Below are 24612 nucleotides of genomic sequence, written 5' to 3' on the forward strand. Positions count from 1 at the left end.
AACTCCAAATATTTATTGGATTTATTGGAATATAATTTGTGATTTTTGCCTCATGATGACAATAAGGAATAAAGCACAGGACATATTTTAGGCAAACAAACCAAAAAATAAAACAATAACATTTTATGTACCATCTTGGAAAAAATGATGAGACCCTATAGCGTTATATCCTTCGGTAGTCGCCCGAGGTGTTGGGAGTGTGTGGAGAAGCTAATAGCTAGCCGGTGTGTTGTGACATATTGTCAATACGCCAGTAATGTATAATTCGATCGGCATAATAATAATAATGTAGTTGTAGCTTGTTTAATATGCAAATGGAGCGTTGTTGGAGTCTTTTTCAAGGCTTTATTGGCGGGATAAGTGTTTCCTTTGTATCACTTTGTTCCATCTTTTTATCTGTTTTTTTATCTTTAGAATGCACATAGAAAATAAAAGCGTGTTTATGGCCACTCATATAAAGTATCCTGTATTTGTGAAAATAAATCATAAATCAATTTAATTTAGACTTAAATCGACATGACCACCCCTAATGTTTCAGGAAAATGGTGTCCAAAGTGAGGTCGGAGGGCCATTTGGGGCACATAGAATAAAATTAACACCAATAAACTACAAAATGGGAATAAATAGAGCAAAAGGACAAGATGTAAAGACAAGAAGCTGACATGTTGACGCTAATAGCTAATAACACAAAGCTTTGTCTGCAAATGTTACAAATACAGGAAATCATGCCCTCGTAATGCAACCATTTGGATCCGTCAGCTGTTGGTCGGGGAGGGCCAGTGAGAAGGATGTTATCAGAACTGAGGCAGACGTTCGGTTTCCTGTTGACTAGTGAGTGGAAGTGGCGACCCCCCCCCCCCCCGCCCCCTTCCCTTCCCTCCTCACCACCCCAGTGCCTCTGAGCTGATAGTCTGGACACTGGAGATATCACAGAGGAGGGGAGAGGCATGAAGACACGCTCATAGAGCTGGAGCAGTGTCGAGTAGTCACGGTGTGTTTATGGGTGACAAAATGGCCATGTCTGAACAGCCAGAAACCCAGGGAGGTAAGATTGACCTTTTCCTTCTGGCCCGCCGCACACCTGATTCAGCAGCGCGTCACGTGATGAAGAAATGATGGCGCCTGACTGCTTTGTTGTGGCTTCTCTCAGCTTTGTTGATGCGCCGATTATCATCACATCAATTGGATTAATCGGGTCTCGCTTTTAGGTTCAAGTATCACTCAGCATACATTAGAGACTTTGCTCTGTTTATGACCGAGGTCAGATCCTAGACTGGGATGTACAGTCATGGCCAAAAATAGTGGCAGGCTAAAGGCGCTAATATGTTTTAGTGTAAGTCACAAATTTATACCTAAATTACCACCTAAGGCACTCATACTGTCTACAAAACACATGAAGGACAAACGAAATACAGTCATATAAACATTATAGGCTAGTCTGGAAGGATAGCCTTCTTCTCCCAGAACTCCTTGTGACAGCGCACAGAATCCATGACCCCTCTGGTATTCATTAGCATTCAATAATCCTCATCCTTAACTCATTCACATACCAAAAACGTATTTAGATGTTTTTTCAACCTGACCACACACTCCCAAATATGTATTTATATGTATGTTTTTTGCGCAAGACGCACAAAGAGGTGATGATGTAACTCCACAATAGCGTTTGAAGTGGATTTTATAAGAGCACGGCCTCCCTTTTTTAGTCAGGGACTGATATTTTGCTGAAATTTACTTATGTTCTACTGCTGATTAAAGAAAGGGGCAACATATTGAAGTCCAAAAAGTGAACAAATAAGCCACGTGTAGCTCTGCAGGCACACACAGTCTCATGTTTACCAACCAAAATTACATTTTTAATAAATTTATGGGAGAACTTATGGAAATGCAACCTGAAATGTTGTAAAGCAGGGGTCTCAAACTCAATCTACCTGGGGGCCACTGGAGCTAGGGTCTGGGCGAGGCTGGGCCGCATCAGGTTTTCCAAAAAAAAACCAAAAAACGCATTTATTAAAAACAGAAAAATATACAAACTTTTTCAGTGCTTTGGTTCCGATTTTCTACAATAAAAGCTCTGATAAAACGTTCCACTGTTCTCAAATATCTTCATTTTTATTTTTATGCACAAAATAAGATGAAAAATAAATAAACAACTCAAGAATAAAGAAAATCAACCAATCAGTAATAAATATCATAATAATAATAAAAGGGCAAATAATAAAAACTTAAGAAACCACATATAGTTGGTGGGTAGACAAATTATTTTTTTCATAAAAAAATAACAAAGCATTATTAGAGCCCTGTAGACATGACAAAACACGACTATAGTCACATTTATACTCTTTTTATTTACAACATATTGCGCAACTGCAGGGTCTTGAGACACATGCTAACTCGCAAACTAGAGAGCTAGCGACCTAAACGGTAGCCTTCAAGTTATTTCCTTTAAAACTTAAATAGCCAAAAACTTACCACTTCCACACGGATAGGGAGGATAACTATTAACAGTTATTTAACCTTTAACATGAACATGAATCAAACGTAATAATTTTTTCTGGGTACATGATACCATACAGCATCCATATCAAACTAACATTAAACTTTCATATCAAGGCGGGGGCCTCAAACTAGTGTCCTGCGGGCCACATTTGGCCCGCGGGCCGCGTGTTTGAGACCCCTGTTGTAAAGGGTCACAAAGCCTGTGCAGGAACATGAAAATAAGTATTTCAAATAATTTTACATCCTTGCAAAAGCGTGTGAAGAGTTTAAAAAAATGTCCAAAAATATTTCGAAAAATAGCATTTGAGATTATGAATTAATTTGCAAATGTGGAATTTATTCCTTTTTGCCATTTGTTCCATTCTCAACATCTTATTTCATTTTTCATGGGTAAGAAAGTAAGAGTTTTTACACTTTTGTGAGGCTCCTCTATTTTTTCCTTTTGCTGCAAATGTCTGTTTGTATATGGCTTGTCATGTCAGGCCATCAATTAGTCATCATTTACTGCCTTCTTCTTGCCAGAACGCACGCTATTGATTGCAGAAACTTATCCTCTCTGACAAATAAACACAAATACGACACTGCCTGTTTAAGTGCTGTTGTGCTTATATACATGCGTACATAGATATCTGTCATTTGGCGTGAGGGTGCTCACTGCAGGGAAGGTTAGGCAGCAGAACGTGTGTGTGTGTGTGTGTGTGTGTGTGTACACACGTGTGTAGCTGGTTAGGGTGCTGCTTGAAGATAAGGCCTGCCCTGTGCCTCATAGCGAAAGAGACAGTGTGTGTAAGCCCTTAAAGCCTTATCCTGACACACCTCCCACCCCCCACCTCCTCTCCATCACCCAGCACATACACTTGATCTGTGGATTAACCCAGTCATGTAACATTTCAATGGCAAAGCTCACAACACACACACACACACACACACAGGGGATTAACCCTTGTGTGTCCATAGATGATTCTTAGCCTCTCTCCAGTTGTGACAGCTTGCTTGTGTTACCATGGCTACTGTGGCCGGAGAAGTGTAAGATAGGCAAATCCACATAAATCACCCACAACACACGCTGCAGGTACTCGTGTGTGTACACCACCCCCCCCCCGGTACGAGACACGGGGATACAGTATGCTGCCATAGAGACTGACTGACAGAAGCATCCTGTGCTTTGTGTGGCGGTTCTCTTGATACAAATATACTGTACATACGTAGACTCAACATCAGCATCTTTTTGCCACGGGTCGGGGAGCGCGGTAAAAGGGATGTCCGTCTCTGGGATGTTGGGTAGCGTCATATTTCAGCTGTTGTATCATCCTGTCATCAATCATCTGTGACAACAATCGGGAAAATACATACACGGTACATATATAGATCTGGGTTTTGAACCTGGAGGAGGATGTTTTGAGTCCTGTTGCAGACTAAAGAATAAATGGAAGCTAGTTGTCGGCTTGCTGACTACTTGGAGTCCATGTTTTGAACACCTCATAGCACATAATTGTTATGTGTTGTATGCAACACAGTATACAGCAGAGTATAATGTACTTAAAAATGTCTAATCCAGCCTGGACCGTTAGGACCCACTAATGCATACTTCCCTGTAATTAAGGAATGCCGTGACAAATGAGCTTGGTTTCTTACGTAACCCGCTTGGTCCATCCCCGGGTCGGCAGAATGAGAGCGGAGAGCGCTAGCCATCCAGTTATACCAGGGGTCGGGAACCTTTTTGGCTAAGAGAGCCATGAAGACCAGATATTTTAAAATGTGTATCTGTGAGAGCCATATACATTTTTTTAAACATTGAATGCAATAAAATGTGTGCATTTTTATGTAAGACCAACAGTTTTAGATATAATGGGCTCTAATTACGTAGACCAGGCACACTACCCCACGCCAATGGGGTGTGGCCAGCATACTTTCATGAGCAGCACAGTGTCTAATAATAAATCAAATACTTGCTGCCATTAATGCAACTTCTGCTGCTGCATGGTTTTGAACCGTATTCAGTATATTTCATTCTTTTGGCCATCTTCACCAGAAGGCTTGGTTCTGCAGCTTTAGCTAGGTGACTATTTGACTAAAGGAGGAAAGTTTACATTTACATGTTTTTTGACATCTCAATGACCGAGGTAGACGACCGCATTACCCAGTAATAATCAAGTTTTGGTGTTTGACCTGGAAAATATCATCAGGAAAGATTGATATGGTCGGCCGTATTGCAGCAGAATATAGATGGACGACTTAAAATTCATAAGAAAGTTGTTGATTTTGAATATTATTTTTAACAGTCATTTCCGTGATGTTTACTTTAAAATGTTAGCAAACATACATTTTTATTGTGGTAAGAAATGCTTGAGAGCCAGATACAGTCATCAAAAGAGCCCTACCTGGCTCCCGAGCCATAGGTTCCCTACCTCTGAGTTATACCAATGTAGTCTTGCAGAGCTGGTTGCTGCGGAGCATGTATTTCAATGGGAAAGATGCAGGTCAAGGTCTTATAAAATTAACTTCTGCCACTTTGTTGTTGTTTTTTTTGTTGGCTTAAAACTACACCAAACATGTTCTCTATTGTGGAGTTGCATCATTTGTGCCTCTCTTACAAAAAAAAAACCCTCTGGTATTCATTAGCATTCAATAATCCTCATCCTTAACTCATTCACATACCAAAGACGTATTTAGATGTTTTTTCGACCTGACCACACACTCCCAAGTATGTATTTATACATATGTTTTTTGCGGAAGAGGCACAAAGAGGTGATGATGCAACTCCACAATAGTGTTTGAAGTGGATTTTATAAGAGCACGGCCTCCCTTTTTTAATCGGGGACTGATATTTTGCTGAAATGTACTTATGTTCTACTGCTGATTACTGTTCTACCTTTTCCTTCTGGTCCGCCGCACACCTGATTCAGCAGCGCGTCACGTGATGAAGAAATGATGGCGCCTGACTGCTTTGTTGTGGCTTCTCTCAGCTTTGTTGATGCGCCGATTATCATCACATCAATTGGATTAATCGGGTCTCGTTTTTAGGTTCAAGTATCACTCAGCATACATTAGAGACTTTGCTCTGTTTATGGCCAAGGTCAGATCCTAGACTGGGATGTACAGTCATGGCCAAAAATAGTGGCAGGCTAAAGGCGCTAATATGTTTTAGTGTAAGTCACAAATTTATACCTAAATTACCACCTAAGGCACTCATACTGTCCACAAAACACACGAAGGACAAACAAAATACAGTCATATAAACATTATAGGCTAGCCTGGAAGGATAGCCTTCTCGTCCCAGAACTCCTTGTGACAGCGCACAGAATCCATGACCCCTCCGGTATTCATTAGCATTCAATAATCCTCATCCTTAACTCATTCACATACCAAAGACGTATTTAGATGTTTTTTCAACCTCACCACACACTCCCAAAGATGTATTTATATGAATGTTTTTTGCACAAGAGGCACAAAGAGGTGATGATGCAACTCCACAATAGTGTTTGAAGTGGATTTTATAAGAGCACGGCCCTTCCCTTTTTTAGTCGGGGACTGATATTTTGCTGAAATTTACAGGCACACACAGTCTCATGATTACCAACCAAAATTACATTTTTAATAAATTTATAGGAGAACTTATGGAAATGCAACCTGAAATGTTGTAAAGGGTCACAAAGCCTGTGCAGGAACATGAAAATAAGTATTTCAAATAATTTTACATCCTTGCAAAAGCGTGAACAGTTTAAAAAAATGTCCAAAAATATTTCGAAAAATAGCATTTGAGATTATGAATTAATTTACAAATGTGGAATTTATTCTTTTTTGCCATTTGTTCCACCCTCAACATCTTATTTCATTTTTCATGGGTAAGAAAGTAAGAGTTTTTACACTTTTGTGAGGTTCCTCGGTTTTTTTCCTTTTGCTGTACCTTACAAAAAACCTGAACGATCCCTGTTGTGGCCTCCTTTACCTTTACCTTTACCTTTACCTTTACCGTGGAGAGGGTTGGCATGGTTGCTGCGTCTTGACGACGACGCTTGAACACAGACTCGGCGTGACGCAGGTGTATTGTGATGTTGAGTTTCAATAATGATGAGACCATACCGGGATAGCAGACACTTTGAAGGTGAAATGGCAGAATAGCAGTGGAAGGAACGGGAAGAAACGGTGTAATGTTTACAAAACTTGTGCCAAAACGGTCAAAAAAATTACGGCTACCTGCCTTTTCTCTTTCCTACCCCCTGCACAAGCGAGTGTGCGCCATTTATGGCTTCCATGTGCGTAAGCACGCACACCCACCTGTGACCACGTGACCACGTGACCACGCCCCATACACCCAGGCAACTTAAATCACTTCAATCACTTTCATTGCAAATGTTAATCCAAATGTTACTCCACAATCAAAGTGGAACACAAATGAGGGTTTGGAAGGGGTGTAGCGAGCCATGTGTCAAACATGGAAATGTTTCTGAACATATTTGCTGGTGGTCCCGGAAGGTAACCCCCCAAGAAAAGCAGAGATCTAGCGTATTTCCTATAGCAAAATGTGTCTTAAAATATGCACAAATCCCAGATTGTACAGCTGTACCGTCTCAGCGGTATTCATCTCAGTGCTAAAGAGCCACTGGCATGACTTTAGGTTATTTTTTGGTTTAAATAGATAGTATAGTAATATTCCAGAGGGCATGACTTTGGGCTGCAACACAAAACGAAGATTTTAAAAAAAAAGTCGTTTCAGGTCATGATTATCCTCCAAGTATCGAAACTCATTTGAATTCTTGAAGTCGTCAAGTATTTGAACTTGAATGAGTGTATTCCAGACCAATATAGGTGCAAATAATGTCACCGTAACATTGCCAGTCCGCATGGGCTGATCTTATTTGGAGTTTGCAGAGTACTCTCACAAAGACGGCTTCATTTTTCTTCATGATCTTGTATTAAATGCAATGTTTTCATTCCCTGTGTGCATGCATAAATAAGGTCTGTGTTTGTGCTGGCGGTTCACATGACAGACGCACACTTAATACGACTTGTTCTTTTTATATCCCAACCTTTTCCATATGGGTGAGGCCTTTCTGGCTGTGATCTGAATATCTGATTATATTTTGAGGCGATTTAAGCAGCTTTAGAGGCCATGGAATTCTTCTTTAGGGCTTAATGCTTTGTGTGTGAGACATGCCGTGCTTCTGGTTCTAGTTTTGTTTCATTAAGAATCACAGTTATAATCTTTTTTTTTTTTGTAGAAAATGTATCAAATTTGCCCCAGGATTGTTCAATTTCCTTGTATAGGACTCTCATTGTGAAAATAATTGTCTCTGTTGTTTGATGACAGGAATAATTCCAGTCATGCAAACATTTAGAAAATTAGAAATGTAAAAATGTGAGACTCTTGTGTTACAGAATGTGAAAGTTTTTTTTTTTTTTTTTCCCTTTATTTGGGCAAATATGTGAATCATTACAGTGCATTTCTTACATCAATCAAAATATAACTTTCCATTATTTACATTTGTATTCAACTATCTGATCCCAAGCCCAAAAGGAGTAGGCTGAAGCAAAAGCTTATAAATGCCTACCCCTTTTTGCAGGATATAATCATGTTCATGCCACTGTCTTGTTTCCCCTGTTATTATTTTCATTGTAATATTATTATTATTATTATTATCATTGTTGTTATAATCTTTATCATTATTACCATCATTATAATCATCATTAATATTACCATTTTCATCATTATAGTTAAAAATTTTGTGATTTTTTTTATTTTTAATTATTTAATTTTACAGACTTCATTGCTTCTTGTAGAGTGTAGAGATTTCTACAGAGAGTTCAGACAGAGAAAATGAAGGAGAGGACCTTTGATCCTTCTAAAACGCACTGAATGTAAAAAATGTGCTCAGGGCGCCAGACCTGAGGGATATCTGTCTTTAAAGACATGAGCAGGATGTCCAGAAGAGAGTTGGGAGGATGAAAAGGTACATTTTTCTCAGTCTGTGTTAGAAACTTAGCTATAAAAATGGGTTCCTCTGTGATACTGTCAAATATTACGTTTTATGTATTTCTTGTCTGGTTCCTCCGATAGACAGGATCACTTCCATTTGGTTCTGTGAATTTACAGTATTTCTCTTACACTCATTGTCCTGAAAAAATTTGTTTGTTTGGAAATTTTGATTTTTTTGTTGGTATTATAAGAAATGATTTTTAAATCTTTTTTAACAGAACATGAGTAATTAAAATTGAGTAATTATTAATTTATGGTTTAGAACAGGGGTGGGCAAACTTTTTGACTCGCGGGCCGCATTGATTTAATAAAATTGACGGGGGGGCAGACTGTATAGTATTTTACACGTGACAGTCCATTTGTACACATATATTTTTACACATATTTTACACGTAAAAGTGTCATGTAGTCTGCTATATGTGCACTTTGAGATCATTTATTTGATGTAAAGTGCGTTATAAATTAATCATTATTATTATTATTGTTATTATTATTACGACCAGTCCAGGGTGTACCCCGCCTCTCCCCCAAGACAGCTATGATAGGCTCCAGCACCCCCGCGACCCTCGTGAGGATAAGCAGTAGAAAATGAATGAATTATGATTATTATGATTATGATTATTATGATTATTATTATTATTATTATTATTATTATTATTACGACCAATCCAGGGTGTACCCTGCCTCTCGCCCCAAGACAACTGGCATAGGCTCCAGCACCCCCGCGACCCTCGTGAGGATAAGCGGTAAAAATTAATGTATTATTATTATTATTATTATTACGACCAGTCCAGGGTGTACCTCGCCTCTCGCCCCAAGACAGCTGGGATAGGCTCCAGCACCCCCGTGACCCTCGTGAGGATAAGCGGTAGAAAATGAATGTATTATTATTATTATTATTATTTTAATTATTATTATTATGTGCTCGTGTCCCTTTTTTCAGGAGCATTTTGTAAACAACACAAATCAAAATAACGAAATCGATAAAACAGCTACTTCGACCATCAAAAGGTTGGCTCAAGCCATGATGCCAGGTTGTACGTTGAGTTTCAATGAAATATTTTGGAAAGAACAGGCGGGCCATATTCAAACACTTGGCGGGCCGGATGTGGCCCCCGGGCCGTAGTTTGCCCACCCCTGGTTTAGCATTAGGGTTTATATGGATTGATGTAGGTTAAGAGTGGAATAGAAACTATATCTGAATTGCTATATATTTTAATTCTATATTTAAGTGATGTTAAAACTCCTCTCGTCTCTTTAACAAGGAGTGGGGCAGATGGGCAAATATGTGTGTTCATGTAGCAATAGCTACCGTATATTAAATAAAAGAGCTTCTGGCCATGAAGGGCCCCAGGACTGCACTCTGGACACCACTGCAATAGGCCAAATAGTCATCTGTGTCACTTGCAGGGAAGGCATGGGATGAGGATGAGGAGGGTGAAAGAGGGGGGAAAAATGCTTAGCAGGCAAGCTTTCTGAGCATCGGTGGGGAGTAGTAGGGAGGAGGGGGGCGGCTGGCGGTGGCGGTCAGGGTAGAGAAGAGCAAATGTACTGCGGAGAGAGAGGAGGAGGAAGAGGAAGAGTAGGAGGAGGAGGGCCTAGAGCTATTGTTCATGTCCTCCTGTGAACAAAGGGCTCATCGGGGTCCGTATGTAAACCCACAACAGGCTCCAGCCCTTTGACAAGGCCTCATGCGGGACAAAACATAGCCGACGCTCTCCCCGCTATTTGGGCCGTTTTGCTTCCCGGAGAATCGGATCGATCGCGTCGGTCGTGTTGTTGTTGCTACGCTGCGCCCAGGCGTCCATTCAACGGGCATATCCGTCTTTACGCACGGTGCGTACACACACGGATCTGTAAACATTCCTTTTTCTTCCTCATTGGACCTCAGCGCAGGTAAACGCTCCCTTTTCCCACAGCTACACACTTCTTCGCCTCGTTCACTGTAGGCAATACAACGCTTAATTGTGGCTAAAGGAACGAAGTTGTGATTAATTTGGCTAATTTTGCGGTCTTCTTTTTGAAAGGGGATTTAACGCAAAGGCGCTAGCAAGACTAGCTAGCTGTTGGTACCAGCTGCTATCGGGGCGAGCTAATTTTAGCTTAGCCGGTATTGGCCCTCTTCTCGGTGTTATTTACACCAAAGCAAAAATATATATTGTGTATCTCTTAACGCAAAGTTTGTTTTGACATAATCTTCTCTCATATGTGGTTACACATATTTTGCCCCAGATGTGTGAAGCTAATGTTTCGGCCTAGCTAACTGCTAGTGGTTAGCATTACGCGCTTGGTGCCTTTCTAATTGCCATTGTAACCCCAGAGCCCGTCGTAAAATGTGCGTGAACGGATTTAGAACAATACACCCATATATATCAGCGCAACGTTTAATAACTTTTAACTCAAACAAACCCCCATGTTCACAGCATCTTGTGTTTTTGAAGAAAAGTTGATGATGGTGTTAGTGTTTCGGTGCTAGCTTAAAGTACACCGCCAAAGCGACTACAGTATGTTTTATGATGCTATGTATGTATGTATGTTTGTGTCTGAGATGTGCAGATTTAGCTTTTTAACTTTCGACTTTGCGACGTCATGTTTCGAGCAAAGACACCGTGCACCTTCGAAAACGAGTTGTTTGTACAGTACAGAGTCTGCATGTTCGACAGAAATGAGCAAATTCCCAATGGAGGAAGTGGAATCCTGCTGATGTGATTGTGACTGCCTGTCATTAACCGCTAACAGGGGAGGAAAGGAGCTAATGGAGCTCTCACCATCTAATGGACACATAACCATCGATTATTTATTTATTTATCAACTCCATTTGTGTTGTTTTTCCTCCTCCCCCAGCCTGTGCATACTACTGCTGGATCCTGTGTACAACTAAGTGAGGGCATAGTTTCTTTTTTTTTTTTTTGCTTGAAGTTGTGAAACTTGTTTTGAGTCTTGACACAACACACGTCTTGCAGCCAAGCCCTTGTGTGTCACCTTCGTCACACGAGTTGTTTAATGAAGTCACACAACAGTGTCCATTGTTCTTCTTGTTTGTACAGTGGGGCATTATTATTTGCGGAAAATCCGCCATTTTGTGCATGTAATCACTATAATTAAGCTGTTTACTGGTAGAAAGCCCACCTTATTTGCCCTACTTGAGCTTGAGTTGCACAGAAAGTAGACGCAAACCGACAAACTTCAGCTTGCCTGACGAGGTGTTCCTGATATGCATGGAATCGGCTTGATATTTCCACTCGCACAGTGCAAACTCCCGGTGCAACCAATAATAATAATATACACGGAAAACGATACAACCCTATAACCCGAAAGGCATGCACATTAACTCAGCATGCTTTGCTGTAAATATGTATGAAATAGTACTGTTTTGCATGTGTACACTCATCCCTTTTTTATCACGGGAAATTGGTTCCAGACCCAACCGTGAAAGTGAATTTTTGCAAAATTCATAATAGGATACACAGCGTTTGACTTCATTAGAGCCTTTTAGACATGAAATAACACCCCTATAGTCAGCCTTACACTCGTATTACCTGATAAGTACATAAAATAGGCCATTTAAGACCTAAATAATACATAGTGTAGACTCACCCGGAGCATCACATTGGGTATTTCCTGCAGTGGCTATTGTCTCATCGATGTTAGCTTACTGACACCTAGTGACTACATATCAAACAAGTGCCCTTTAAATGCCATATATTTATATTTTAGTTCATTGACCACTTTTTATGTTTAAAAATGCACAAATACGTAACATTTACTTATACATGCTTATGTTTTTGACAAGGCTGTAGTGATTGATTCATTAGTTTATGTATTTTGAAAAACTAATAGCACAAAGTGACGAGAGACGACTATTAGACCGTGTGGTACATTCTGTGTTCCACATGTGTTACTTGTTATTTTAGTTGCACTGTGAGTGAAGGAGGCATTTGGTTTGATGGCCTCCTGTTGGTTTGTATTAAGAGTGGACCCGTAACACCAGTCATGGAAGATGTCCGGTGCCTGTCGTACCCCGGATAAATGGGAGAGATGTCAGGAAGGGCATCCGGTGGAAAAACGGCGCTAAATCAAGTCATGCGGTTGGCTCGCTGTGGCTACCCCGACGGGTACAGTTGAAACACAGAAAAAGTGGAATCTTTGCATATAAATGTATATATTTTTCTTTATATTAAATGTAGTATGTACACCTGCTGATCTCTGAAGCTTGAAAATCTCTTTGGCACATACACCATCATATGTTTATTTTGTGTCACAAGACAGGGTCATTTATGAGGCGGGGCCTCGCCATGGCAACGGCCGGGGTCATGACCTGGAGACTGCGCCGCTTGGATAGCCTTTAGAGAGCTGGCCAATTAGAGTAATACAGGGGGATGAGACGTGTGAGAGACTTGTTGTTGAGCTGTGTGAGCATTGTGGGGGTATTTGAGCGTTAGCTGTGGACTTTGTTACTGAGAAGATGGAGCAACGGAAAACCCTTTACAGCCTCGATTGGGTTCTAGGTTCATGCTACATTTCATGTCCAGTGTTTCCTGTAAGCCCTCTATTTACAGCCAAACATGAGGTTATGTCTTTATGGGTGTTGGCTTCATTTCATGCAGCGCTGGACGCGTTTTGTGTGCCGTATAACGTGCACAAGTGAAGTAAAATGTTTATGTTGCTCCGTGTGCGCTGTACATTTAATATGTCACTATATTGATGAACAGATGTGTTATAATGTAGGACCAAGTCAGGTGTGGTTGTCTGATATTTATGTTGTGTAAACCATACTTCCCCGACACCTTAAGAGCTGAGCTGGACGGTGGGTTGGCAGCTCAGGGCTTTTGGTTTTTGGTTGACTGGGTAGCAGTGCTTAGGGCTGGTCCTTGGTACATGCGTGTATGAAGTGTGTTCAGAAGCAGAGTTTAAAAAAAAAAACAAAAAACAAAGTGAGCACCACATTTTTCTGTGGTGGTCCAAATGTAATTGTGGTATAATAAATGCACACTGAACTGATATACAGTAGGTGCCACATCAACAGGGTTTTCCATGTGTTATTAGAAGCCTAAAAAAGCAACACCTTAAATTAGTCTCTCATCCTCAAACACAAAAAAATGGAAATTACCTTTTAATTTTATTTCTAATTGCAGTCTTTTTTTCTCATCCAGGCTGTTCCTCCAAGTCGTTCAAGCTGTACTCCCCCAAGGAGCCTCCCAACGGTAGCACTTTCCCCCCTTTCCATCCCGGCACCATGCTGGACAGAGACGTGGGGTGAGTTTTATATTCTTCATTTCTATGATTTGGAATTTTTTGTACCAGTTAGCTTTGCTAGCATACGTGTGAACTTTGCTTGCTGGGATTAACATTGTTCTCCTGCTTTGGGAGATGGTATAAGCTCTTGCTAAATGTTGTGAACTCCTGGGTCTATGCAAGCATATTGATCGGATTAATCCTGCCCTAATTGGTATTTTTCTGTGCCTGTGCCTGCACGTAAAAGTGAGTGAATGGCAACAAAAATACATTAGCTTCAGATGCCACCATTTGAGTCAGAATCCCCCAAACTGCAGGGCTCATTTAGATTTGTCCTAGTGGGTTCTGAAACAGATGTCTCATAAGATATTAGGTTGGGAAAATGTCATCGTCATGATCTGTGTAAACTTCAAGTACTGTTTGCTTGATGCTTGATAGGTCCACAAATCATCAGCTAAAATGCTCATGTGAGATGCTATGAAGGTTTTTGTGACTGAAATGTGTACTGCTTTTCTCGCATATTGTTAGACCGTAGTGTTGTGACCATCCTGTCGTCTGAATTTGCTTTTATTATTAACATTGTCACCACATCGTACAATAAACAGTAGTTCTTAATATCACTCCTTTCAGTCTGTTGCTCCAAGCTTATTTTAATGAGGGTCAGACTCCTAGGATTCACCATATATACTCAATGTGTGCTTGGAAGGGGTCCAACAGGACACATTGACGAGGGACGCAGAAGTCATGCTAATGCTTTCTGTAAAGACTTGAAAGCCATCCCTCGGTTTGACAGATTAAAGATGTTTGACGGAAGTGGACTGTTAACAGATACCTCCCTGGAGAAGAAGTGCATGCTGCAGAATGGTCTGCCGGTGAAGTGTGAAACACTCAGGATCAGGGAAATCCTGCAGCCTTGCCAACCTATGATCACTTCTCTGGGAGAAATATTTCATATGGGTGGTAATTCCACTCTCGACACAGCACAAACTCAGCCTTTGGTGCAATGTTGTTGGTATAGTTTTAATACAGAAGGTCCCCTGCCTGTATGTGATTCGGCATTGGTGACCTTGCATATCCATGGAAGATGTGATGTTGTATAACTGCACGTTTTGTAAGCATACAAACTGTATAAATACTATGTAGGCCTACTGTATTTGTTGATGTGTAAAATGCGCTTAAATCAGAGGCATATTATAGGATATCACAAAATAGCAGACTGGTCCAGATAGGGACCCAGTGATGCCTCTTTACGAGCCCATGACCAATTAAAGTGAATGGAAACTATAATATAATCATATTAACATATACAGTAAACCTCGGATATATCGGACTCGGATATATCGGAAATTCGCTCACAACGGACAGATAAAAAAGAACCAATTTTTCTGTAATGCATTTCCAATAAAAATTCATTGCATATAACGGATTTCGCCTATTTCGGACAAAATCTCCAGTCCCGTTCCAATGCATTTCCATTAAATTTCCCTCGCATATATCGGATGGCCGCATTGTGGCGCTCCGATTCGCCAAGTCGTGACAGGCCGCTATACGACGTCATTTGCAGCGTTTGCAGCGTTGCCTGCGCGTCCAGGTACATTGGAAACATAGTCAAGGAAGTGCCTTTTTATAACGGATAAAATCCCATTTACGCATATACCGGATATAAATCCAATATATGCGTAAAACAGACATTTTCCGGTATACGCATATAACGGATTTCGCTTATATTGGACAAAACCAGTGGGAACAATTGAATCCGATATATCCGAGGTTTACTGTAGTAATACTCACAGGCAGATTGCAGTGACAGATTTTTGGGCGTAATAACCTCAATTATTACAGTTGCGTGATGGCAAACGCAGTGACATCACTCAAAAGGAGTCAATTAAATAGTTTACTTCCCGAGATGTGACTGAGAGAACCATGGCTTGCTTCAAGTAAGAAAAGTTGATAAATATGTAAATGTGAATGGACTGACCAATACATGTTGGTTCTTCCAGAACCCGGTGCCAAACCACTGCCCTGAAACTGTAGTGCTGGTCACTTAGCGCGAATGTGGTGCGCCATTACGGGATTTTAGTTTCCCTTATGGGTGTGGAGTGCTTTTGTGGTGGTGGTGTTGAGGGGAGCTGGATCACGTCATTGTCAAATATGTTTAGTTATACAAATGAACCGTCTTCTGTTGCTTTTTTTATGTCACAAACATCATTTTTAAATGGGAGTTGGTGTCTTGTAATATCGGTAAAAGCCGCTAGATTTGTTGTTAATCGATATCTAAAGCACGCATGTCAAACTGAAGGCTCGTTGGCAAAAAGTGGCCCGCGGAACTGTTTGGAAGATAGCATCGAGTTGACCTGTATCACAGACCTCATTAAACAAAATGCTAACTGTGATTTGTCGTGGAGCTCTACTATATTGGTAAAATGTTTGAAAGTAAAGGTATGACTTTGTTTTCATGAAATTGTGTTAAAGACAGAATAAACATGAGGTGTTACTAAGGCAATTCCACGGTCATTCTTGATGCTCGTTCAGTGAAGTAAGGCAAAACGGTGTGATGGAATCATGTTGTGTGTATTTTACATATTCAAGGTCCTATGCCATTTGTGACACTTTCTTGTGTTGTGGTTTAGTAGCACAATAAGTGATTAAACGGATCTCTGTTTGTTGCTTCTCCAGTCCAACCCCAATGTATCCTCCCACATACCTGGAACCAGGCATTGGGTAAGAGAACATTAATCTCTATAGATAATGTTGCGGCCTCATCTCGCATTCAATTGAGCATTAAGTCTGACCAGGCTAAATTAGGTTGTTAAACAGCCCTGAAAGTAGCAAAGCTCCGAATTTCCCTTCTGTTTTACTACCACGAGCCAACTGTTCTCAACTGATCTCCTCCTCCTCTTGTTTTCTCCTCCTGTTTTATGGTGTAGGAGGCATACACCATATGGCAACCAGACAGACTACAGAATATTTGAACTAAACAAACGGCTACAGAACTGGACAGAGGTTTGTAAACCGTCTCTATCTTGCTCATTCACACCCTAACCCTAACCCTAACACAATAAGCGCATATGGTAACATCATATTTGTCTCTTCTCCAAACTCCAGGAGTGTGATAACCTCTGGTGGGATGCATTTACTACAGAGTTTTTTGAAGATGACGCCATGTTGACCATTACTTTCTGTCTGGAGGATGGGCCCAAGCGCTATAGTAAGAAATAATGCCATACAGGGTTCCTACCAAAGTATGGAATTATATATTTTTTTTAAATAAATGTTCAGGTCTGGAAATGTAGGGAAACTATTCATATTTCTAAGACTGGTACCGCTGTTGTGTTAACTAATTTATGAAAAAATAGATGGATTAGTGCTTGCTAAGGCCGCTAAGATGTTTGTGTGAGAACACACAGTCAGCGATGCATCCCGGTAAACATTTGGGAAGATTGAACGACCAGTCCTCTGCTCTTATCCTCCTCTAAGCCTTTGTATGAGCGATAATCGTCTAATCTAAATATTATACGGTGACATAATGGCAGACATATTCTGAATAATGAAAATAAATCATTAATACTGGAACTTCTTTACATACTAGGGTTATCACTAATGATTGTTTTCTTAGTTGATTAATCTGAAGCATGTCGTTTTTAATTAATTGAGTAATCAGTTAGGCCTTAGACGGACTGAAATAATATGAACCAAACGCAAACGGTTGGTCGAATACCAATAAAGTTGCCCTTTGCCACTTTGTGCTTTAAATTTTGCGGCTTCAGTCTGTCAGGGTTTAAAAAATATGTATTCTTAAATCATGTGTCGTGGTTGTTTCGGCCTATTAGTCAAAGAATCAGCATATTTGACGGAGCAACAGGCTTTTATTGCAGGTTTGAATTGTCAGTATTGAATTGAACAACCCTACTTGTAGTTGACCTTATTTTGTGACATCTTGTCTGCTATGTTGGGTCATACAAGTTTAAAGGTGATTATGGGGATGCTATTTCATGTTGAGAGGGCTCTAATGTTAAACATCGTATTTAGAAGGCCATAATGTTTTCTCTATGAAAATCTCCCATTTATAAATAAGGAATCCTCCTCATTTATCATGATCTGTGCTGGAACCAAGTAACCACGCTAAATGAGGGATTACTGTACCAAAATCGATTAATCATCAATTCGCTCATTAATTGTTGCAGCTCTAATGATACACATCTATTTACCAAGTCTGGAAATTACGGAATTTTTAAATGACAAATTAGTAGGAACCCTGGCCGTATTAACTCAATCACAATTCAGCCGTATAATCAAGCATCTTTGTACGCTAACCCGTTTGTTTCCTTTTATTTCATTTCAAGCGATTGGTCGTACGTTGATTCCAAGGTACTTCCGGAGTATATTTGAGGGTGGTGCCACTGAACTCTACTACGTGCTGAAACATCCCAAGGAGTCATTCCACAACAACTTTGTCTCCCTTGACTGTGATCAGTGCACCATGGTCTCCCAAAATGGAAAGCCAATGTTCACACAAGTGAGTGTGTGTGTGTGAGAGAGAATCTGTCAAGAATTAATCATACCTTGCAAATTGACAGACGTTTTCTTTCTGGACATTGCTAAGTGTACTAGTTATTGGTCCTTATACAATAGTGGCTATTATCAAGAATCAATAAAGTAACAAGTTAGGTGAGATGCAGTACGTACACATATGTGGTCATCCTAACCCCAATCCCCTGAACTCTTCCAGGTGTGTGTGGAGGGACGATTGTACTTGGAGTTCATGTTTGATGACATGATGAGGATAAAAACGTGGCACTTCAGCATCAGACAACACCGTGAACTCATCCCTCGCAGTATACTGGCCATGCATGTGAGTGGATGGCTTTAGTTTGAAATAAAACTAATCATCTCTGTGTCGCGGTATGTATCTGTTGTTTATTTTTGTTTCTCACTGATGACACCCAGGCCCAGGACCCACAGATGCTGGACCAGCTGTCCAAAAACATTACAAGATGTGGCTTGTCAAACTCTACTCTAAACTACCTCCGAGTAAGTCAAATATACAGAACATTGGAACGCCACCTGATGTTCTGTGGTTGCTCCAAGCTTATTGTATATTTAACTCTGTCTTGCCAGACGAGAAATGACAAATTATGGTACCACAAGCATATTTTCAGCAAAGTTGTCTTACATACTCTATTTGACGTTGCTCGGGACCATCTGTTACATGACCACAGACCGTGTATAGTCTTGCTTATAATGCACTTTTACCTTTTATATAAATTAACAGCACTAGAAAAGCTGCCACTGGCAGAATGGCTCCACCTGGATAATAGGCATGTCAGACACTTTGTATCCTGTTTGTGTATAATATGTATTGAACATTTTTGAAATACAGATGTTTATTATACAAATACATGAATTACCATCTGGCTGAATTAATTGGAATGTACACCTGTAGAACATTACAGTAATTGACAATTGGATACTAAAGTCCTTTTGGGAGTTTGGGCTGAAGTGTCTACACCAGGGGTGCTCATTAAATCGATCGCGATCTACCGGTCGATCGCGGAGGTGGTACTGGTCGATCGCGGCGTGACATTAAAAAAATATCATCCTAGCATCAATGCCGTCACTTGATTGATATACAGGGCAGCCATTCAGATGACAACTGAATGTTGCCCTTCGGGCGACCAATCAAATCAAACAACGTCTCTAAGTGCAGCAGAACTTACGATGTCAGCCTATCATCCATCCCCGTTACTTGATTGACATACAGGACAACCAGTCAGATGACAACTGAATTTTGACCTTTAGGTCACCGCTCATGCGTAAACAACGATGCAAAGTGCTAAGCTAGTCGGCGAATTGCGAGATTTTAAAGCCCTCGCTAAAGTTTATGGTCACTAAAATGAGTGAAGGAGCTGGACCAAGTAAAAAGGCAAAAACTGGACCAAGTAAAAAGGCAAAAAACATATCACTTCCATACGGATATGGAATATTATACGGATATTATGATACGGATATTATCCATGACTGATAAACATTTGGAAGTGTGCTTGAGGCTGGCTATCAGCAGCTACTGTCCGGACTATGCATCCCTGGCTGGTTCAATTCAGTGCAAGTCATCAAAGTAAACTCAGGTAATTACAAAAAATGTTAATAGTTAATTATGTGTGTTTTGCAATATTGGCTCATTTGGTTATGTAAGGTACATCAACATACATTGTACGTACAAATAATCCTCAATACATTTGAAAATAAATAGATGTTTTGCATTTTTGTAGTGGGTAGATCATTTTGACTCGGTCATTTTAAAAGTAGCTCGCATGCTGAAAAAGTGTGAGCACCCCTGGTCTACACCCTCTGCTGGTTGCTGCCAAGTAGTGAAATTAACTTGTGCCCTCTCCTCAAACTGTAGGAGGTTATTTGTTATCTTTGAAAATAGGACCTTTTGATAATCTCTAAACAGACGTTTGATCTCTGCTCCAGCTTTGTGTGATTCTGGAGCCGATGCAAGAGCTGATGTCCCGACACAAGACGTACAGCCTCAGCCCCAGAGACTGCCTCAAGACCTGCCTCTTCCAGAAATGGCAACGGATGGTGGCACCGCCAGGTAGGTGGCCAGCAAGCACGGAAACATTGTGCATACAAACACGACACAATTCCCACATAACTCTTCCTCCGTCTCCTTCCTGTAGCCGAACCATCGAGACAGGCGCCAAGCAAGCGACGGAAGCGTAAGATGTCAGGTGGCAGCACCATTAGCGGAGGAGGAGGAACTAATAACAACAATAATAACAAAAAGAAGAGTCCCGGCAGTGGATTCCCACTGTCCAGCCAGGTTCCAGTAAGTACATCAGTGTAATCATTTGTGTGTACTATTAGTACTACAATAACTTTGATTCCAATGAATGATGAGTTTCACATATAGGATCGCAATCTAGTGGTGATGCAGTGTGTGTGGTGGCGGATCTAGATGATGCCATTGTCTAATTTGCATAATTGGCTATTGGTGCATCGGGTTTAATGACCACTGTGAGCAAAACCAAAAGAGCACAACAAATATGGCTTGTAGTGCTCTTATACATTAATTAATACAAATTAACTTTTTTATGTCACAAGCAAGACATAGCTGCCTGTGAATGTATTTTGAGGTGGTGATCCAAAGAAGCAGCAGCAGCTAATTGACGAGCGTTACAGGCTTTCGTGCTAAGAGCTCCAAAAAAGTTGCTAGATTAGTCATTCTGCATCGGGGTGTTCGAACTTTTTCTACTGAGAGGCTCATAATGAAAAGTCAATGGGGTGGCCACTTTATTTGTATATCAATCAATCAATCAACTTTATTTGTAGAGCACTTTTCCTGCAAGGAGATGCAACACAAAGTGCTTTCCAGAATTAAAACAATTATCACAATTAAAAAGGAAAACAATGAAGAAAAAAGAAAGCCCCTCCTTCCCACCCTCCATACTAGACCCCCACACACACACACACACACACACACACGCAAGCACACAATCACCCACAGTAGGGAGACATGGCATGGTACTGAGGAACAAGGAAACGCCACCTTTGGGGCCGTCCACACTGGAAGAAGCTGCAGGCCGTGCCATCGGAGGACCAGCACCCGGGCCCTCCGACTCCGTTAGACGGGCGGACCCTCACATTAAAGGGAGGAACCCCCCAGCCGGCCGTGTCGAAGGGACCCAAGGATGGCACCCCCTCAGCATACCCAAACAGCCCCCAGTGTGGAGGACCCCCCTGAGGAAACACTGGAGTTAGAAGCTAAAGACTAAGACCATAAAATAGGACTAAAAGATAAAACATAACACTGGAGTTAAAAACTGAAGATTAAGAGCATAAAATAGGACTAACAAGATAAAAACAAACACTGGAGTTAAAAGGTGAAGAATAAGAAAAATAGGACTAAAAGGATGAAAACATAATAAAAGCTTAACAATATTAGTTAAAAGCCTGATTAAAAAGGTGCGTCTTTAATCTTCTTTTAAAAATATCAACATATGTTTTTTTAGGGCTGTCAAAAACAACACGTTAACGGCGGTCACAATTTTTTTTCATTATTTAGGTTTAGTAACTTATTTAGTAATTAAGTCTTCTTGACTGTAGAGTATGTCGTGTATTATTGGGGAGCGAATGAAGTACCTCTTGCTACCCTTAACACGTCTGGCCTCCGCAGGATGTGATGGTGGTGGGAGAGCCCACGCTGATGGGAGGGGAGTTTGGCGACGAGGACGAGCGTTTGATCACGCGGCTGGAGAACACGCAGTTTGACGCGGCCAACGGCATCGACGACGAGGACAGCTTCAACAACTCCCCAGCTTTGGGATCCAACTCGCCGTGGAACAACAAAGCGCCCTCCAGCCAGGAGAGCAAGAGCGACAACCCCACCTCGCAGGCATCGCAATAGAGTCGGGGGGGGGGGGGGGCGCCCACACTCCGCACCACAGATCCCTCGCTCCATTTTCCTCCCACCCTCCGACCCCCAAGCCAAAAGTCATGAGAGTAACAGCTTGCTCACCAGCCCCCGACATGCATTCAGAGCTCAGACTCTTCAAACACACGTCGCCTGACGGAGATCAGTTTGACCTCCTGCCAGCTCCACGGATCCACAGGAAGTATCACAGGGCTTCCCCGAGTTAAAGGCACTGTGGCCGCCGTCTGGTCTTTTCCTGTGTTTCACACTCAAAATGTCCTGTCTCCTAAGTGACTTGGCAATTAAGATGAAGACGTAGGAATTGAATCCAGGCGAGAAGTGTGCACCCTAAACAAGCCAGGCTAAACTCCACAACGCGACATAGCAAGCAATGTGGCTCGGCTCCAGTGGCAAGTTGCTTAGGGACAGCTTGTCCACCCAGCCTCTAAAGCGACTCTCTATTCTTGGCTGCTCTGATGAATCAAGTCACTAGAAAACTTTGGTAATTTGTGTGCGCTTGTGTATGTGTGTGTGTGTGTGTGTGCGCTCGAGCAAAGGGTGACCGTAGAGAAAGTAGCAACCCAAACACGTCTATGGCTTGGTCAAATGAAGCAAACCAGAATTTAGAATCGTTGAAAATGATCAGAGTTTTTTTTCCACTCATGTCTGGGTCTACTCGCGCTAAACACACTCACGTGTGTGCCCGCACGCACGCACCACTAACGGAAGGCGTTTGAGTCCCTCGGTGCACGAGCCATCTCTGAGTAAACGACAGTGTAAGCAGTTCTCTTCAGCAGAGAACATACCTACATCAACATACACACTTACACATTTTAAGAGGTTTTATACAGTATATATTTCCCTAGAATGTTTTTTTAATTTGTATTAAACATCTTAATTTCATTTGTTACTTTTTTTTTTTAACCTATACTGAAAAGCTACAGACCAAGGAGCAACACAGGACTTTTATTCTTCCCCTAAAATATATTGTTTTTAACTTTTGTGTTTATAAAAGAAAAATTATTTAGTGTGGATGTTTTATTTTGTCTTTCTGTTCCTTTTTTGAAATTTTGTGTATTTGTGCTTGTATATTTAAGGTAGTAGCAAAGTTCTGTCTGACTGTAATAAGATGTATTCTTACTTAGATATACCTAAAGCCATCCCGATCTAATGTAAAGAAACAAAAATAGGAAAAATGAGGAAAAAGAACTTGGACCCTCTATCTTCCCCTCCCGGCTCTATCTTCCTCTTTTTTTTGTATTTTTAAAGGGTAGTGTAAATTGAAATTACCAAAACGTGGGGGTACAATGGCACCATAGGAGGTTTTCCTGTGTCTGTCTCATTTGTCTTCTGTATTTATTTAGAAAATGTCAGAAATTCACTTTCATGTCTGCATATATTTTTTCCCCCACCGCTACATTTGCCACAAATTTACGTATTGCTACTTTAAACCTAATCTTTTTTTTTTACCACCAACTTTCACACTAATCACTGGCTTGAAAAATGTTTTTGTCAATTATTTTCAAGATAACGTCACATTTTTCATGAGTGACAGCCACCCAAACTTTTTCCAAAACCGATCCACTCAAATGTATTTGGTCGCAGTGGAGTCTGTCAATTGGGTTTATGGCTGAAAGGTCAGAGTTCATCAAGCAGTCCTGCTGTTTTGGGTTTAGCCCCGCTGGGATACGTCATGATCACAAGTGACATGGAATTTTCTGACTCTTTGTACATTTCTATTTTGTTTAAAAGTTCACATTTAAAATTGAGTTTGAATGGTGAGTTGTACCTTCCGCAAACCCTGTAGAGTCATTGTTTGATATCTATTTTTATTTTTATTTTTTGGTTAGTTTCTGCCCTTGCTAATTAATGTATGGTACCAATAAAAAAAGATACATTTTCACTTTAAGACATTGTTTCTCAAGTCTGTAAAAGCTGTACTGTAGACATAAATATTATACAATATACTATTAGTTTAGTGCACTGACGTACATCTTATTTACAGTTACACAAGTTAACATGTTTGAAAAGCAGTGGGAAGAAGCCAAACTTAAACCTGCCCTTTCTCCGTCATAGCAATTACTAATAGTTAATGTCCAGTGTTCAGTAACAAAGATGTGTGAGGAGTAGCGTTAATAAAGTTTGTAGACAACTTTCACTGTAAATAAAGGAGTACGACACGGCGCACCAACACCCCAAAAACATAATTGGTCATTAGAAATATAAACAGTGTAATTATGCTGTACATTAGACCTGTATTATCACTTATTTGTCAATTATTAATGATTATAGTGAATGAGATTTGTTTTCTGCATTAACAAATTTTAGAGCAAACAAAAAAATAATTTTGACCAAAAACTTTGGTCAAACTTTGGCATATGTATGGTGCTGTGAATGCAGAATCACAAATAGTTAGGGATCTGCTGTATATAAACAGATAAATATGTGCTAGATGACACATAATGCTGTATAAAGTGATACAAAT

The 24612-nt window shown here is 40.6% G+C and overlaps 1 protein-coding gene across 1 annotated transcript; it reads left to right on the plus strand.

Annotated features, from left to right (window-relative positions):
• Window positions 1-900: 900 nt before the first annotated feature.
• ldb1b (LIM-domain binding 1b) lies at window positions 901-24036 on the plus strand. The gene is made up of 11 exons (XM_058046166.1): window positions 901-1045; window positions 13630-13732; window positions 16388-16432; window positions 16639-16714; window positions 16817-16919; window positions 18055-18227; window positions 18441-18563; window positions 18659-18742; window positions 20186-20309; window positions 20395-20543; window positions 21891-24036. The coding sequence occupies exons 1-11, from the start codon at window positions 1000-1002 to the stop codon at window positions 22119-22121; spliced, it is 1257 nt and encodes a 418-aa protein (XP_057902149.1). The 5' UTR covers window positions 901-999; the 3' UTR covers window positions 22122-24036.
• The last annotated feature ends 576 nt before the right edge of the window (window positions 24037-24612 follow it).

The sequence above is a fragment of the Doryrhamphus excisus genome, chromosome 1 (genome assembly GCF_030265055.1).
Source record: "Doryrhamphus excisus isolate RoL2022-K1 chromosome 1, RoL_Dexc_1.0, whole genome shotgun sequence".
NCBI classification, from domain to species: Eukaryota; Metazoa; Chordata; class Actinopteri; order Syngnathiformes; family Syngnathidae; genus Doryrhamphus; species Doryrhamphus excisus.

Bases quoted from the DNA above. Each gene is read 5' to 3' on its own strand.
- ldb1b (XM_058046166.1), top strand. From the start codon at position 1,000: ATGGGTGACAAAATGGCCATGTCTGAACAGCCAGAAACCCAGGGAG. The intron at 16,715-16,816 runs GTTTGTAAACCG...TCCAAACTCCAG, and splicing joins GGCTACAGAACTGGACAGAG to GAGTGTGATAACCTCTGGTG. The intron at 20,544-21,890 runs GTAAGTACATCA...TGGCCTCCGCAG, and splicing joins CACTGTCCAGCCAGGTTCCA to GATGTGATGGTGGTGGGAGA.